The 18,536-nt window shown below is 39.2% G+C and overlaps 2 protein-coding genes across 2 annotated transcripts; one reads left to right on the forward strand and one right to left on the reverse strand.

The window, feature by feature from the left end:
- Positions 1 to 567: 567 nt before the first annotated feature.
- On the reverse strand, positions 568 to 12,683 carry LOC107304374 (probable histone acetyltransferase HAC-like 2). The gene is made up of 16 exons (XM_015838215.2): positions 12,447 to 12,683; positions 12,195 to 12,297; positions 10,545 to 10,767; positions 9,905 to 10,414; positions 7,043 to 8,727; positions 6,299 to 6,595; positions 5,926 to 6,204; positions 5,538 to 5,666; positions 5,194 to 5,394; positions 4,900 to 5,042; positions 4,369 to 4,678; positions 4,138 to 4,277; positions 3,189 to 3,267; positions 2,230 to 2,622; positions 1,364 to 1,581; positions 568 to 1,230 (listed from the first exon to the last, which is right to left on the reverse strand). Exons 1-16 carry the CDS (start codon positions 12,620 to 12,622, stop codon positions 1,119 to 1,121), a joined length of 4,998 nt encoding a protein of 1,665 aa, XP_015693701.2. The 5' UTR covers positions 12,623 to 12,683; the 3' UTR covers positions 568 to 1,118.
- Positions 12,684 to 15,425: 2,742 nt separating this feature from the next.
- On the forward strand, positions 15,426 to 18,400 carry LOC102709094 (putative tRNA (cytidine(32)/guanosine(34)-2'-O)-methyltransferase). The gene is made up of 11 exons (XM_006657256.3): positions 15,426 to 15,585; positions 15,701 to 15,794; positions 15,903 to 15,952; positions 16,020 to 16,069; positions 16,167 to 16,275; positions 16,358 to 16,418; positions 16,513 to 16,565; positions 16,806 to 16,898; positions 17,296 to 17,359; positions 17,593 to 17,700; positions 17,805 to 18,400. Exons 1-11 carry the CDS (start codon positions 15,559 to 15,561, stop codon positions 18,047 to 18,049), a joined length of 954 nt encoding a protein of 317 aa, XP_006657319.1. The 5' UTR covers positions 15,426 to 15,558; the 3' UTR covers positions 18,050 to 18,400.
- Positions 18,401 to 18,536: the final 136 nt, after the last annotated feature.

Genomic DNA, 18,536 nt, shown 5'->3' on the forward strand with positions numbered 1-18,536 from the left:
CCTTGAGGAATCTGGTTGAATCTCACCTTGGAAATTCTAGGCTGCTCCTCTGCCTCTTGTTCAGTTCCTTCCATCAAGACAAACCTTTTCGCTCCATCTTTTTCGTTTGTCCTTATAAACCAAATTTTAAATTTTAAATTTAGAGTTGATTTTATTGTTTTCCAACTTAAGTTTATTTTCTAACATTGGTTTTAGATTATTAAAAATATGCATATAAAAGTTTTATTCATAAATTATTTTATTTGTAAATGTGCGAAAACGTTAAACAAATTACCCCTTTCGTATTCATCATGGATCTCCATTGGCTAACAGATAAGGTAAACCACGACTATCTTTTTTAAATAAAAGAAGCTTCTATTGATCTCAGATAATTGCATTAAGGTGATTCAATCACTCGGTCATCACTTCCGACTATCTATTTGGAAGCAAATCTACTATCACTTCTTTAGAACTGGGGTTGGGTTACAGTGACAATGCAAAAAAATGATCAGGAATCTGAAGGTAGAGAAGAGGGGAGAATACCAAGATGTACCATTTGACTGTTCATTGATATATATTGAAGAATAATAAGGATTCACCCTACAGGGGTTTATTTAAAAAAATGTAGGGACTGGGATTAACAAATGGAATGGCTCATAATCCCTGTTTCTTTCCTATAGACCATTCCAAATTAAGGCCCCCCAAAAACATGGCGGACTTTGGACATGAATTGAGCCTGTCCACAATGCAGTCCTAACATATGATCAAGATGAACAAGATCAAAATCATACTCATTCTGTACCAAAATATAGAAACCTTTCTTATTCAAATTTGTACAAAAGAATTGCTGTATTTTGAGACGGATGGAACACTATACAAATGAAACAGCTATCCCCTTGGTTTTAAGGGCGTTATCAATATCGCCCGACCGACACGGGGAAACAATGGTTATCATCAGGCTACCACAGCAGAGTAGGCGAGTAATTACCAGCTGCAATGCACCCTTAGTCACTTCCAGTCAAGCGCACAAAAATAGCATGGCTAGAAATGACCGAATAGGGGGAAAAAGTGACATCACCAGTATGACCACAAGTTTGGTTTCTCTCATTTACAGTGATTCTGTTTGTGTAAATTTGGGTTTATTCATGATGAGCTACTTCTGCAGCTCTTTGCCTCACCATTTCATTTACAGAAGCTCTCCTTCTGGACTCGGACAGCTGGTCCATTTTTCTTTTGTGACTTTTCAAATCCCTGTGCCCAAGCAACAAAAAATGACACAAGTCAATATTAGCTTAGACAGTAATGGCACAGGGTTGAATGCTGGATAAATAGATGCGGAAGGTGGCAACGAGAAGGTGAGCAGTAGATTAGGGGGGAGGCCTACCGGCATCTTGGCACAGGACAATCTGATTGTCTGCAATATTGGGTGTGGAATCGAATTATAGACCACATTTTTGTACATCGTTTACAACCTCCAGATAGTCGTACTTTGCACTGCGCCCCATGATAAAAGAGTTCCTTAAATTTTCGGCAGTTTGGGTATTGACAACTAGGATGATGGCATGATGATGCATGCGTGGCAAGTTCAAGTATTGCCCGTGTCTGCAGGACCAAGAAAAACATCATAAATTTAAGGCCACTTCCTTCATGAGATTAGTCTAGAAAATGGAGGTTGTAGATGTCGAGCAAAACACATGCATATAACTCACTATTTTCCTATGGTGTGTAGGATTATAGCACCAAAAAAAAGTGCACAGGCATGATTTTTGAAGAGAACAAGTGACCAAGGTGGTCATCAATTCACTTTTTGAGGGAAAAAGCAAAATAACATATTTGTAAACAAAAAATAATTTATGAATAAAACTTTAATATATGCATTCTTAGCAATCTAAAAGCAAAGTCTGAAAAATAAACTGTGATAAGAAACTCCAAAATCAACTTCAAATTTAAGGTTGAAAATTCAATTTTGACTTATAAGTATAAGAAAAAGCTAGAAGACGAGGGTGCAAATATGAAGCGGTTAAGAATATGGATATAGCATCTAGGCCTAACAATGAACAAAAAACTATAGACTTGTGAATATCTACAACCCATTCCCAGAATGTGAGTAGCTTACGGTTTTCCATGTTTTAGAGTTCCCCCCAGCCTGAGAAGAAGAAGAAGAATGATCGAACTGTAATGCAGCTAACGAAGATGTGTTGGTCTAAATAACCCTTTTGGAGTTTAATTTGCTCAGAAAATAGAAATCACCTGCTGAAGACGTTTCTTCAAAGCTCCCTTATTTTGAACACCACTTCCTGAGGATGATGGATTATTTGTTAACTTGTGATGATGCTTGGCACCTCCATGTTTTTGGTAACATGAAGCACACATGTCAAAGTCTGGGCAATCTTCACAATGCCACCCTTGACCAGTCTCAATATCGTGATTGCAGACATTACATGTGGCAACAAAAGCTGGTCCAGACGGATCATGAAGGTGGTATAGTATCATCATGGTGGAATGCTTTGCACGGCGGAGGGTGTCATATTGATAATTTTTTCCTTGACAGAAACTCAGGAACGCCTGTCTGGTGTCAAAAAAAACATTTTCCAAGATAGCATCTCTGTCCTTGGTATCTTCAGGCACCCCAACAATTTCAACCTAAACAATGATAAATAGTAAAAGATATTGTGAATATTTGCTCTGCTGCTTCACTATATCTATGAGTTAAAACTTGAAAAATTATCAAGATTATTTAGGCCGCGGTTGGCTGGGTATAGATAATCCGGCTCGGAAAACGTAGTAATAATTAATATACGATTAATTATTAATTACTCCCTCCATTTTATAATGTAAGATGTTTGATTTTTTCGCTTGCAACGTTTGACTATTTGTCTTATTTAAAAAATTATGAAAATATCATTTATTTTGCTTGTGACTTACTTTTTATTATCAAAAGAACTTTAAGCATGACTTGTCATTTTTTATATTTTTACTAAATTTTTGAATAAGACAAATGATCAAATGTTGTAACAAAAAAGTCAAACATCTTACATTATGAAACGGAGGTAGTATAAAATATTAAAAATAGATTAATATGATATTTTAAAGCAACTTTCTGATAGAAAATTTTCGCAAAAAACACACCACTTAGCAGTTGGGGAAGCGTGCACGTAAAAAACAAGAGAATCTGGATAAATAGGAGGGGGTGCCAAATGCAGCCTTACTGGGTGGAGTGTATGTGAATATCTTCTATTAATTGGGTGCCTCTTCTCCTCCTCAAGCCGCTGCTCTGCATCATAACACCTGCAACAGCAAACACATCAGTTCGAAAGCAACAGTAGCAACTGTTTTTCAGCCGACCCAGCCAAAAAAAAAAAAACTGTTTTTCAGGAATATGCAAAAGACCTGGGCATTATTATTAAGCCTTGAAAGGCAGAGAGTTTGGACATGACAAACTACACACACAGAGGTACCCACTGAGCAATTAAGATATAATCTCAAAACAAATGTTTGTGACCACCATCTGTTCTAGTCTTCTAGAGTACCAGGACAGGCAATTGTGTTCCTGATAGAATCCATAACCTAGTTTCCTTGGCAATTTTCTCTTTTGCTGGGTTGGCTGAAAACCGACCAAAAATGATTAAGATGAAGAGGGAATTTACAGGAGAGGGGGGGAGGGGGGGGGGGGTTACAACTTGACAGAATGCTGTCGAACAGCTAGCCGAAATAACATCTCCAGCTCTTACTAACAGAGGCCCCGGGCCCCAAGCGGGCCTGGAAGCTTACAAACTTCTTTCGGCAAGTGTTAGCAGGAATTCCATAAAATGGGAGACAGTATTCCACAGACGATATGGTTCAAATGTACCGCATATTATCCCAGAGATGCCTACTAGTGTCTGCTTTGTAAGCACTCCTCATATGTCTAGTAACTATTAAACTAGCTACAGGCTCCAACAAAATTCACATGAGAATAGAACTCAAAACAGTTCACCACTTGTGAACTTATATCGTTGTGTACTGATTAGATAACCAACATAAAACATTTTTACAAGCCACCACCAATACCACAGCAGTTCCTTTCATATAGTGACAAGGAAAAAAGTGAATGCACTTATCAATTGCAACTGTTTGGCTAATTTATTGAGACACGTATGATGGAATAATTCAATGTACCTGTCACAAATATAAAAGCTTTTGCATTCATTGCAGACCCAGCGTTTTCCAGACACCATAAGGATAGAGCAGTGGCTGCACGGATATTGCAAATGGACCATGATGAGATCATCCTTAATTCGGTAAATAGTTTCTCCGAGCTGCACAGAATCAAGTTGATGGCTATGAATATAACAGAACTGGGATAACATTCAATGGCATCAGTACATTTATTACATTAAAAAATCTTACCTTTTGCATCAGAATGGCCTCTTTTGAAGCATTCCCACTTAGATCAGTGTGGCCAACAGCTTTTAAAGCTCGTTTTGTGATAATTTTCCTTGCATTCCCCTTCTTCTGCAGCATCCCATTGTCCTCAAGCAGAAGTTGGTTAATGATCTCTTCTGCAGCTCCTGGCCAATAATCTCCATCAAAATATGGCAAGCGAGCTGCAGCCACTTTAGTCTTGCATTCTTTTGTAGTGACAAAAAAGTGATCATAGAGATTTGTTAACTCAACAACAATGTTCTCCTTAATAGCCTTTTGAAGCATACATAAGTACCTGTTTATAAATGAACATTGATCATACATGAGACAAGAGTTGCAGATGGAAAATATTGGTATCCATTAATCTCTGTAACACAGTGCATTAATTTTTTTAGAACCTCTTTTTGCTGATTCATTCATCAGAAACCCTTTTTGCTGCCAAGGCAGAGCACAACAGCACAAAAGCAGCGCATTATTAACTAGCATAACAACATAAATGTCAATCTATGGTCTTACCATTCACGCAGTTTATCAGACTTTGGTGTCTTCTGAATCTCTGGATGGCAATAAAAAATGTAATCTTCACCTTTGGTAGGAGGGCAAGCCCATATATAACAGCTGGTGAATCCACGCTGCTTACAGAACTCAAGATAACCTATCTGTATCCATAAAAAAACTAATTGTGAACAAAATAAATGATCAAAATGAGAAACTGTGAGTAGAGTGAATGATTAGTCAGGAAACTATTCCCCTCTTGGCAAATCTAAACTAGAAAAACTTGAAGAAAACTCATTAGACATAGTGAATTACCAGAATTTCATGGTAGACATATGTCCGTAAGGCTTCCCCGGACACTGTTTCTATATCCGGTCTAAGGTATTTAACAGAATCAAGATATGATATATAAACCCGCCGTTGGTTTGGGAATTTGCATTCTGCACCATATTCTTGGACATACATGCCAAATAAGCAAACTTCCACACCTTCTATTTTCTGAAATAAAAGAATAGCCTGCAAAGTATTTTGAAATTTTAAATGGAGTAAAGGATCTTTTTTTCTTAATTTAACAAAACTTTCATCACGGAAAGAATTACTTATAACCACTAATATCAAGAAACAGTCGCATATTTCAAATGACCCAACCACTTTCTCACCTTAGACTTGTAAGGGAACTCAGCTGGATAATTGTCCTCTTGCAAAAGCTTAAAAAATCGTGGCTTGACTTCCAGTTTCTTGTCCACTGATGAAACAACTCTGACCACAAGTCCATCTGCTCCGGGAATCTAACAGGGTGGAAAAATTAGGAGAAAGACAGGAAAAAATAGAAGAAATATCTTGTAGATAAGAAAATAAGAAATATAATATTTTGATGAGAATATTAGTGTCATATGCTGAATTTACAAATTTTGAGATAGTGCCAACAATTCATACATGGCATATTAAGTACTAGCAAAAATGTATCATTGGGGCTCTGGCAAACCTTTACTATACATTAGGACAATAAAACCTATGGATACCGGAACTAGTTATAATCATACTAACCTCACCCAAACTTGTCTTTAACTTATCTGCCCGTTTCTGTCTCTCTTCCCTGAGTCGTTTAAGAAGTCGTTCTTCTATATGGTCACTAAGCAGGGTCCTTGGCAGATCTTTGGCCCCACAAACAGCATTTTCTGGTAAAGGCATGCGCAAACCACGTTTTAACTCCTCAATATAGCATTTGGAGCAAGTATATTCTGCTTGTCCAACATCATTTCTTCTGGCATTGAAAAGTGCACAGATCTGGTGTTGCCAGCATTCACATTTGTCACACTGAACCCACTGTACACCCAATTAATAGGAACAAATCAGTATGCAAGAATCAATATAGATGCAAGATTCTACAGCCTAACAAAGGGACAAAGGACATGCTTACCCCTTCTTCTGTTTCAACATTGTTTCTTCTTTTCTCAAGGTCTGCCTTTGAGAGTTTAATAAGCTCCACCTCAATTGTTTTTCCCAGAGATGCATTGTAACACGAGATACAGAAATAAAGGCGACCCATAGCAGTAGACCCAGTGTAATATGATGCATTTCGTTTTATCCGAGCACAACAAGGAGAACAATACATTGGTGGAGGTTCAAAATTAAGCTTTTCAACTTTGCAAAGCTGGCATAAGTTCGCACTTTCAGAATATCCTATCACTTGGTTCTTTTCTGCTTTAGACTTACTCTGTCAAAGAATAGAATCAAGTATATAGTTTATGCTTCATAGCACCATAAATCTATATTGTTACATATTCATACACTATGGTTCGTTGTAATAGCTGTGAAACATGATTTCCAACAACAGATTAAGCAAAAGACAACAATGCTAGGGTTTGTAAACCCCAGGAATAGTTGACCATGGTGCAGGCCAAAAAAAAAAAAAAACAATTCCAGCTCTTAGAAATATTAAAACAAGTTGAACCTTTAAGTTCAAATTTAATTTCCTAAATTGAATATTGAATAAAAAGAATGTACAAGACTGTGGGTAAGTCTGCAAGGTATGAATGTAGTGTTTATGACTTATGTAAACCAGCAATTAGATGCATCCTTTGATCGTCTTAAATTCCAAAAATGTACCACACAGAAAGATACCGCAATATACTAGAGATTTTGACCAGGTCAAGAATCATACCTGACCAACCCACTGCCTTAGACTTTTGATGTGTTCGTGTATTTGTTCTGGAGTGAACAATTCCATGAGTGAAACACCTTTTACCTTCGGTTTCCCAGTTTTAGAGATCATGACATCCATAGAGCCTGTTTTTCTCTCAACATCAACAACAGCCACACTCTTCTCTTTGTCAGCCACAGAGGTTTCTTGCTGGACATGACAACATATCTCGTTTAAAACACCAGAACTCATGGTTTGTGCACCACCGATTTTTTCATCACTACCATAGCAGCTGACTAAATTAACTTGTGGAGGTCGCGTATCAATTCCTACATCTAGTTCTTGATTAGGGACCATCCTTTTGCTCTCATAAAGCTGTCTAGGATGAACTTCCTGCAACATAAACCCTGGGTTTTCTTGACGAACAGGGACATTCTCAGTTGCATTGGTAGACACGGTCTGCAACTTTGAACGCTTTGCTGCTGGTGGTTGGTCATCAAATGTTTCAACTGCCACCAGGTCAATGTTTATTCCATCAACATGTACCCTATTGGTAATTCTTTGATTCATATTGTGCGGGGTAACAAGTACAGGCTTAGCAGGACTCTGTTTATGTGCCTGTTCAGAAGAGCGACGCAACATTTCTTTTACCTTGCTGCAAACAGGACAATGTGCATTAACACAGGTCTTATAGTGATCAGATACCTTCTTTGAGTCCCTACAGTGTTGAAATATACACTCTTTTGTTTGACAGCCCATCAAATGATTCACTAACTTCCGTCCACGATCACAATACAGAGATTTACAGCTTCCTCGAGGAGCTGGACATGATTTTGCATGGACCAAAAATAGTATCAAACGTGCCTGATTTTGGTAGTATTTCTCGTTTTCTTTGACCTGGTCAGATCGTCTAGTTCGCAGCTTTGACAATCTAGGATCAACTGAAGTCACATCACATCCATCATTGTGCCAATCAGATAAAACAGGATGATGCCCTTTATCTTGTACCGTTTTTCTCTGACAAAAACCATCCTGGATCTCTCCATTCAGAACACTAGTCTCATGCACTTCTTTCGTCGGTTTTAATCTACAATGTGATTCCAATGGTTTAGTGTATGTTTCTGTCAAGAAACAACTGGGACGGTTTGAACCATCCTTGCATTGCTGTTGTGGAGGCAACAAATCATGAGGGGTGCCAAGGTTTTGAGAACTGGCAGACATTTGGCCCTTTTTATAATTATCATGATATTGTGTTTGTGTGCAATGGCGCTGGAGATTTGGAAGGTCAACATGCTCGTTTATTTGTGAAGACATCAGTTCACTGTGCAATTGATTTCTCTGGTCCAACTGTTTCTCAGCATGATCAGAACCAAGCTGGCGTTGCATCAAAAAGTTTCCCCTCGACATAACATGATGGATCTGTGAATTTTGCTGCTGGATCAGGGAATGAGGCTGACTAAGACGCGACTGATTTGCCTGCTGTTGCAGCTGTTCAAGAGATAACATTTCTTGCAGATCCAATCCTTCAACTTTTATATAAGGATGTCTTTGAAGGGGCTGTACGGTTGTCTGACTTGCAATCAACCCACAATCCATTCTTGATTCAGGCAGCAAATTTACATCAGTCATGTCTCGATTACCCGTAGTTGATAAGACAGAAGAACCAGTGCCAACAAAACTTGTTGAGACAGCTAAATCAGCTGGAGCTGTAAAAGGAAAAAACACAATTCACTGTTTTGCAAAGCAAATACCTACAGTGAATATTACTTTCTATCAAATAAATAAAATATCAAGATAAGCAAAATCATGATAGCAACAAATCTCATGGTAAACCATGTAAAGCACATATTACTTCATTAAACATTAACAAGTAACCCCTTGGATTGGCAGGAAAAGTGAGCTCAAATTTCCGAAGGGATTAGGTGTCCGTGCATATCCAAACAAGCAACAAGGATTACAGGAATGTCATAAAAGAGCATTTTGTCTGAATGGTTATTTGTATATTTGTCACGTGTCTATACAATTCAACAAATTTTCAAGAGAAATTTGTATATCTAGAGTTCTCAAAAGTAAATTTCCTGCTTAATGTCATGCATACATAACTTATCCTCTATTCCAAATAACTAAACACAACTAATATAACATCTACATAGCTTGACTGCAAGACGAAGCCTCTGTCCCCGTCCCTGGTGGAGATCCCCCTTGGAGGATCGGAATAATAATTCCTATTAAAAATACTAAAATGCTTTTCCTATACAAATATATTAGAATCTGTGTAACATACAGCCGCACGCCCACCTTCTATGGGAATTACCCCTACTTAAGATATACCAACAGTACATGCACACTGTAGATTTATTTAGTGACAACCACTCCCCCCAACCGCCAACACCTTGGCTCCCCTTGATGGCATATCCAAGGTGGATTTGTTCATGATAAATGCAGGGAACACACACCCTTTGTAATCATGCTTTGTACTCCCTCCATGTGCAAATGTACGACGTTGGTTAGTTTAAAATTGGACTAACCAATGTCAAACAAAAATAAAAGGGGGGAGTACTTTTGTGTATGGTACACTTTGTTCCTTTTCAAGACATGTCCTGCTGCAGGCATGTGTGATGTGATTAGCAGCTAACACATTCTTTTCTCAGATATTTTCCTTTCAAATGGCATGGTTAATACTTCTCAGTCATCTTTGGAATGAATTCCACCAAATTACTCTTGATTTGTACATTAAGCATGTCAGCTTGTAGAAAACTATCTCAGAAAAGAATGTGGCCGACGGTCACTGCTTGCTAACTATTAACTTTCCACTCTATGGTGGCACCACTGATAATAAATTGAACCAAAGAGGGGGTCCATACACATATATAGCAAGCTTACTTGATGTACTCTGTGTAGGACGATTAACTTGCCACTGAAAAGGTTTACTGGGTGAGCTTCCATAAGGAGATGAGTTAATTAATGCTTCTGGTACCACAGTTCTGTTAATGAGCTGCACATTTGGCCTATTTAACCCCATTCCACCAATCATGTATGCTTCCGATAAACCACATGAGGACGAAATGTCCAGAATGTCTGAATGTACCCCAGAATCAGCATAGCCTTCAAGATCACGCTGCACCAGACAGCAATTATTTTTACTAGCAAATGGCCCCTGTTGCTGTTGCATCTGTACCATGACATTCAATTCCCCATTCAAGTATCCAGCTCCACTTGAATACTGACAATTGGCAGCTAAACTTTGTTGATTGCTAGATCCTGAAGTTCGGATCATATGAGTTGCATGCCTTTCTTGCATGTTCACTGCACTCATCACCAATGAGGCACCGTTAGCGGTGGAATGTAGTGGGAAATTGGTAGAAGAGTCGTGGTACTTGTTAGACATGGAACCTAAAAGGGATGCATATTAAGTAACAGAATAGGGAAATGGTCAAATACAACATTTAGAAAAGATAAAAGACGAGATGAGCACATAATATCTGCAAACATAAGCTGCCTACATATATTCAGTTATTCACACCTGCCATCAAGTTACCACTTGCTTTGTCCATCTCATAAGATGCTCTAGCATTTCCACTTGTACTCTGAACCACATCAGGTCTTGGAATTGCTGTCCCATAACTGGAAGAAGATGTTAACTGCTTCTTCATTTGTTGATATTGCTGAACTTGGGGTATATTGGTCACAATAATGTGTTGCAGATATGAATGAATTTCTCCATTCAATATAATGGAGTAGGCAGCCTGCTTACAATAGATTGTGGGATAAGGGAACAAGTCGTTGAATGGCAAAAAAAAAAAAAACTGATACAGTGCAAAAATGATGAACTACCTTGATTTCTTTAGCAGACAGCAAAAACCAATTTAGACATAAGAGCAACAAAGAAAATGTTTTATAATTGTAGGAAGGACTGTTGTTTCATGCAGACCTCATTTTCAAAAATAGAAAGTGTCAAAGACATTTAAGTGCAGGTTTTTTGTGTCACCAAAAGATTTTATTAGACATGCAACTTCCACGGAACTGGACACCAGTTTCCAAGCCAGTATTTTAAAATTTTAAATAAATTAAATTCAGTGAATGATGCAATAAGCCTGATGGCACAAATCCATGCTTGGCTATCCACCAGCCTGCTCAAGGCACCAGAAAATTTGAAAGCTTTGGCTTTGGATGTCTTTTGTCTTTCACATTGCGCTGTAGCCTGTGAACATGGTTGGGATGTAAATAACCATGGACATTATTTCTTGCCGGAATGACCGAAGGAGGTCATTCAATGCAATTAAGATAGGAAGAAAAGTTACAAGAAAAGTTTTACATCAACAGCTAGCTGTCGAGAAAGGATATGCACCATAGCACATGCCCCAAACCATGTGCCAACCGTCCAAACACACACCACAGAGAGGAAAGCCAAAGCACCGAACCAAACCATGGACGTTAGAATTTGGGACTGGCTCAGTTATTTTTTTCCTGTGGTTCAGACAAACCAGGCCGCATTAAATAGTGAAAACATCTACATGTCCAACTGAATGGCATACACACTACAAGTCTACACTGACTTGCTTAGAAATAAAATAGGATATTCTACATTCTTATATTTGGAATTTCTCTAAATAAAATCTAGACATAATGGGATGTTTAGCAGATTGTGGGAAGAGGATAAGGAATTTCATGGGGAGTTGGTGGTGTGAATATTCATCAGAGTTTGGTTTAATCTCAATACCTTGTTTGGTAGGAGAGATAAGTAACTGTGGGTGGTGTAGATTGGATTTTCAATTGCGATTGATGGGCTCAGAGTTACCTATCTAGGGAAAATACACCTCCCAGATATTAAAAAAGAGGGAGTTCACTCTCAAACTCCCCCATCCCTATCTCTCCTAAATTCCCTTTCACCAACCAAACAAAGAGATTAATAATCCAACCACTAAACTCTTATTCCCTTCCAAAAACTGCCCGCAACCAAACAGGTTGTAAGTAAAACAAATATGTGGTAAAATGGTCCTCCACATGTATATAGTTGGATGACATACATGCAAGCTTATTGCCGAAAAAGGGACGGCATACACACTTCAAGTCCAAACTACCCTGCTTAGAAATAAAAAGTCTAGCCTTCCCTACTTTCTTAGAGATGAGATTTATATTCTTTGTAGACCTAAGCAAAAGAAATCTGGATTACCTTGGTTCGATTTTCCCTGTATATAAGTGTCTCAAGCCGTTTTGCCAGGCCTGACACCTGGTTAGAACGTTCCTCACGATCCCTTGACAGTAACTCCGAAATCCTACAAATGTTAAATCGGATATTCTATTAGCACACAATGTTATGATTAAATACACATCCTAATAAGCAGTTTGTCCGGTAGCCTGATACAAATTTCCAACAATTAAGCTTGATTTACTGCACCAGGTGTATCAAGAGAAAGCTCACAACCTGTGGACCATCATTTTACGCATCTTGTCAAACTCAGGATCCACAGGATGGAGACTTGACGCGATCTGCAGCTGCACATTGTCACCACCTGTATTCGTCTCCACAGTAGATTGCTCTATCGTCCGCCCCCCAGAGAGTTGTTGAGCCCCTTGCCTCAGCTTCATCCTACCCTTCATATTCCTCAACTTATCACCATCATCAGCAAGGATCGGACCTAATGCGGGGCATGGGGGTTCGGCTAAACCCCCAAAATTGTGTACCGCCGGGGTTTCGTTAAACCCTCAATTGGGGTTTCCTTAAACCCTAAATTCCAGGGAACAAAAACGTCGTTATCAGCACAAAGGTTTACGGAAGGCGAGGGTGGAGAGTGATGAAAGAGAAGAGGACGTGCGGCGCGCGCGCGCGCGCGGGGTGCTCACCGGCGACGATGGACGCGGCCGCGGCGGAGGCAGCGGGACGACGGCGCCGCTGCTCGCGGGGTGGCGATCGGGCGCCCGGGCGAGACTCGCGAGGAGACGGGAGGCGGAGGAGGGGCGCAAGTAAGAGTTCGTTTTCGAATCGGAGGGCGCAAGCCGCAAGCGATTGTTGGCGGCACGGGCTACGGGCGTCCCGGTTCAAGACGACTAGTATTGGATCGGTTCACCGCCGGGCACCGGCTGAAAAATAAGAAGACGCAGAGCCAAGGATATTTCACCCATCCTATAAAAGGGGATATTTTCAGGTGTTTGATTTATCACATTGGTTTCACGTTATAAGTTTTTTTAATATCTACATAATTATATAGCACATGCTAATAAATGTGACTTCGTCGAATGATGTGTATGGCGAGCTAAACGTAACTAAAACTAACCATTATCAATAGCTTTAATGGCTTTTTCATTAAAATAATAAATATTAAATTAAGTTAAAAGTAGTGGAATATGAGTTAAAAGTTTTAAATAATCACAGTCAAAGGTTTAAATTTTGAGTATTTTTTAATTAGAATTACAAGTTTCAAATTTTGATTGAATTGAAAGTTTTGAATTTGAGATTAAAAGATTTTGCGCTGGAGTTGAAAGTTTTGAGGTAGAGTTAAAATCTTCAAAGTGGAGTTACGAGTTTTGAACTGCTTTTTTGTTTGTTGTTTTCAACGTCGAGATGCACACTCACAAAGCAGCAACTGCACCCAAAAAAACATATACATCGATGATTGATGAATATAGAATGGATCAAAATATCTTATAATAAAAAAATAAAAATAACTTGTACAAAAGTATATATATACTCGTAACATGTCTTTTTTTTAGTTTTCTAAGAAAAATATTTGTACGTCCAACTTTTTATTTGTTCAAAATTGATTAAACATGTAAACGTAATTTTCAACGGTTTGATTTAACTTATGTAAAAAAAATCTACATATACCCATAATGTCTCAGTAGAAGTTTCTTAAGGAAAATGTCAGTACACATAGTTTGTTTGTTTAAAATAGTCCAGAAATATAAACACTACCAAAGTTTGAAATTTATCCAAGAAGGTAAACACTTCTCCATCTACACTCATCTTAATCAATCGTAGTTATTGCTCATTTAATTTCTCCATCAATTATAGTTATTACTCATTTAATTTCTGCACACTTTAGCGAATTACAACCTTAATCTCTAAGAACTGATGTTTTTATGTGGAGGAAGATGTTTCTTAATTCAATTTAGCCCTCACTCGCAAAAACCTTGCTAGTCATTGGTTGGCTCGACGATGCCAACGCCACTCGGCGCCGTTAGAGCAAGTATAATAGCAGATTACAAGTTAACTAAATGCTTATGTGGAGAAGAGAAGGATGGAAAGAGAAGAGTAGTGAGCTGTAATCTTATAGCCACCTTGGAACACAAGAACCAAGAAATTATATGGAAGTGACATGTGGGTCCTGCATTGATGATAAAGAGTTTACTACTATACGGTAGGCTAAAAGAAGACTAAAAAATCTTATAGCCAGTTTATTGGCTAATTATTAGCCTTGCTCTTATGGTGTTTTCTCCCGATCTTCGGATAAAAACCCTGCTCTGTTTTTCAAGTGAGCAATGACGGTGTTTTATGCCACTTCCTCCATGGGAGCATTGCTTTGGAGAACCTTCCCGTGCAACCGTCGCTATTAATGGACTATCGTGTTGGCTATGAAGCTCTCCAAACTTAGGGAATGATCTTTTGGTTTATTCAGGAAAAAAACCAAACAACATATTTATAAATAAAAAAAATAAAACTCTTTATACATGTTCTTAGCGATCTAAAAGTTAATGGTGAAAAATAAAATACGATGAAAAAACCTAAAATCTATTCCATGTTTAAGGTTATACATTTAAATTTTGCCTCATAAGCATAATCAAAAGCGAAAATATATGACTGCTATGCTAGAGGGTGAGACATTCGTCAGCTTGGTTTCATTATTGTTTATGATGAGAGACCATATTTCTTTGGTGGGTGCAGTAGGTGGAGTTAAAGCTACTCTAGTGTGGGCATATTGAAGCTAGTGATAACACATTGCATACTCTTCTAATGATGCATGCGCTAGTTGTGTACAAGTTGTGGCACTTCGGAGGATGGGTCAAGGACTATCGTGGGGAGTCCATGCTGTCTGTTTGTTTTGGCAGTAGTTTTGACAATAATGATATGATCATGGTGAAACCAAATATGCTATTTTGCTGAACAATTGGGCGACGATAACATATCTTTTACAAAAGCCTTAGCCATTAGAATACGACAAATTTGGTGTCAATACTTATGCCACGCCACCGTTTTAGTTGCCAGTTGGTAGAGCTGAGTACATTGTCGACCACTTTTTTAATAATCCCATGTGAATTTTTCCTGCTACTGATATAAAATAGAATTGTCAGATCTCCAGTCAGTTTCAGTTTCAAAAAAGATAATAGGAAAAATATAGGGACTGGGCCCAAAAAATGAGCCCAACAGTAGCCACCAGCCCATCACCCAACGAGCCCAACCCAACATTTACTCGACTCCTCGCGCGTCGTTCCTCCGTCGCCGCCGCCGCCGCCGCCGCCATCTCCAGCTCACCCGAGGACTCGCCGTCGCCGCCTCCTTCCGCCCTTCGCGCCGGCTCGAGCTCCTCCTGCTCGTCACCATGGGCAAGGCCTCCAAGGACAAGAGGGTACGCACGCACTCTACCTCCTGTTCCTTGTCGTCCTCCTCCGCTCTACCTCATTGCTTCTCCACCGCCCCGCCGCCGTGTGTGTGTGGGATTGGGCTCGCCGCCGGTTGCTCAGGACATCTACTACCGCAAGGCGAAGGAGGAGGGGTGGAGAGCTCGTAGCGCCTTCAAGCTCCTGCAGATCGACCAGGAGTTCAGCATCTTCCACGGTCTCACCTCAGTACCTCCTCGCCCGCTTAATCGCTAACCCTTTCTGCCACTGATTTCCATGGATGAGCATCTAGGAACTGACTAAGAGATGCGATTTTTTTCCGCAGGGGTGAAGCGTGTTGTTGATCTTTGCGCTGCTCCCGGAAGCTGGAGCCAGGTATTCCTTTGCCTAACTTTGCTGGTTAGGTTTGGTACTTCTTGATGATGACTAATCGCACTTGCAGGTTTTGAGCCGCAACCTGTATGTACCAGCAAAGCAATCTCCTGATTGCAAGTAAGTTTTGCTGTGAGTGTGCCACTGTCTGTTCCAGCATAGTTCCGTTCTCAACATCTGATTAGTTTGCCTCTCTGATTGTTGGGGATCATACTAGAGAAGGCGACCTTCCTCTTATTGTTGCCATCGATTTGCAACCAATGGCTCCGATAGAAGGTGTTATACAAGTCCAAGGGGACATCACTAATGCTCGAACAGCAGAAGTGGTACATTTTCTCATACGGATTTGGCTTGCTGTATTTTCTCCTATGGTTTGGCTTTGCTGTAACTGATATAATTTATTTCTAGGTTATTAGGCATTTTGATGGATGCAAAGCGGATTTGGTCGTCTGTGATGGAGCTCCTGATGGTATGATAGTGCTGGCCCTTTGTATCCCATTTATTTATGGTATTAGACTCCACTATATGTTTTGTGCTTATTATGATGCTTTGGGCTATTACAGTCACTGGTCTTCATGATATGGACGAGTTTGTTCAGTCCCAGCTTATACTGGCGGTTAGTTCAGTTCAATTATCTTTGTATATTCAATTAAGATCAGAGAGTTTTTTTGACAACCATTTGCAATATATCCAAGATACTGTCTCAATTAAAACTGTTTTAACTATCCATTTATGGTTTTCCTGTTGTTTATGTTGAGGTCGGACTTTCTTTAACTGATCTTGATAGAATTTGCTGCTTTTTTTCTTTTGTGCTTGTTTCATATCTGTCTGATGTACTCTTTTTCGTTGCATTTAGGCATTGACAATTGTGACTCATGTACTCAAAGTTGGTGGGAAATTTGTTGCGAAGATTTTTCGGGGTAAAGATACAAGTCTGTTGTATTGCCAGGTTGTTATCGCTTCTATGAACCATTTTTTTTTACTTTCTACTAATGTTTTTTAATCTTGACTGACAATGGTATATGCATTATTAGTTTCTGTGGTCCTTATCTGTCTATCTGTCTTGTACATGTACATTCGTTGCATCGCCCCACAATTCTCCTTCTCTGAAGTAAGATAGCAATCAGGATGGCAATCTAGTTGTAATTAGTTGACGGGCATAGGCTAGTCAGGTTATATTCTCAGACTATTCCTGCTAGTGGTTGCCTCTTATTTGTACAATTGTGATGCTGTTATTGCACTTAAAGACCTGAAGAACAGTAGTTTATGGACCGAGTTGGATACTTAGATGTATCCTTGAGGCGCTATTGTGAAAATATGTGTTTCTTACTCAGTACTTTATGCAGTTGAAACTATTCTTCTCACAAGTTACCTTTGCAAAGCCCAAAAGTAGCCGGAACTCAAGTATCGGTAAGTCTGTCTCTTTAAAGGGGAATTAAATTGATACATCTGCTTAGTATGTATTTATTGTAATTCCCCAGTCAAGTCTACACTATGGTTTATATCAGTTTAACTGCATGTCAAATGAGACATTCATCATAAACAGATGTTGCACTTACTTTTTTATCAGTCATGATTCTTATTTCCTGTTTTCTGCAATATGTTTGAGAGGTTCTATGGTCACCTTTCTGCCTGTCAAACAGAGTCATTTGCAGTCTGTGAAAATTATTCACCTCCCGAAGGTTTTAAGGAGAAAGATTTATATTACCTGCTAGAGAAAGTGGGGACTCCTTCAGGGGCTGATGATTTAGGTAATGGCATGAAACTTGAAAACTGTAGGATATCATTTATGCAATGCCAACCCAAGTTACTCAAAACATGATACAAGATGTCCATTCCATTTTGTCATGAGCAGACTGCAGAAGCGGATGGTTAGAGGGACCAAACAAGGTTTACATCCCTTTTTTGGCTTGCGGTGACCTCAGTGGTTATGATTCAGATCGTTCATATCCACTTCCAAGCACGGAAGACGGATCCTACCAGAGCTTGGATCCAGTCCAACCTCCCATTGCCCCACCTTATAAAACTGCACTGGAGATGAAAAAGGTCGCCAGCCATGGTGCTGGAGCAGATATAAGCAAATTATCCCTTGACTCATGAACTACACTCTGTATGCCTTTTTGTGTTCATGTAACTGCCAACATTGTGGAATTTGCAAATTGTATGGCATTGTTGTTCCACATAGTAGAACATTGTGGAATTTGCAAATTGTATGGCATTATTGTTCCACATAGTAGTTTACACAAGAGATGCATTGAAACTTCAGTGCCATGTGGTTCAATATCAACCAAAATGCACTGCCTACTATTTTCTTTTGGGAAAAAACCCGATTTTTTTTCTAGATGAAAACTGGATGACGGATGCCAGATCCAGATGATTGTACTTTCATCAATGCATGGATGATTAGAATACCAATATTATGGATGCAGATCATGTCTGAAATTTGTTTACTTGTGCTTCAATATTTTGTATTATTCTGCATCCTGTGGAATCTGGATCACGTTTACAAATTGCAACATGCTTGCAACCTCACTATTGCGGCACGTGGATTCGGTGTCGCTGTCAAGAGTCAACTGCAGGCAGCAGA

This window comes from Oryza brachyantha, chromosome 6 (assembly GCF_000231095.2).
Source record: "Oryza brachyantha chromosome 6, ObraRS2, whole genome shotgun sequence".
Classification (NCBI taxonomy): Eukaryota; Viridiplantae; Streptophyta; class Magnoliopsida; order Poales; family Poaceae; genus Oryza; species Oryza brachyantha.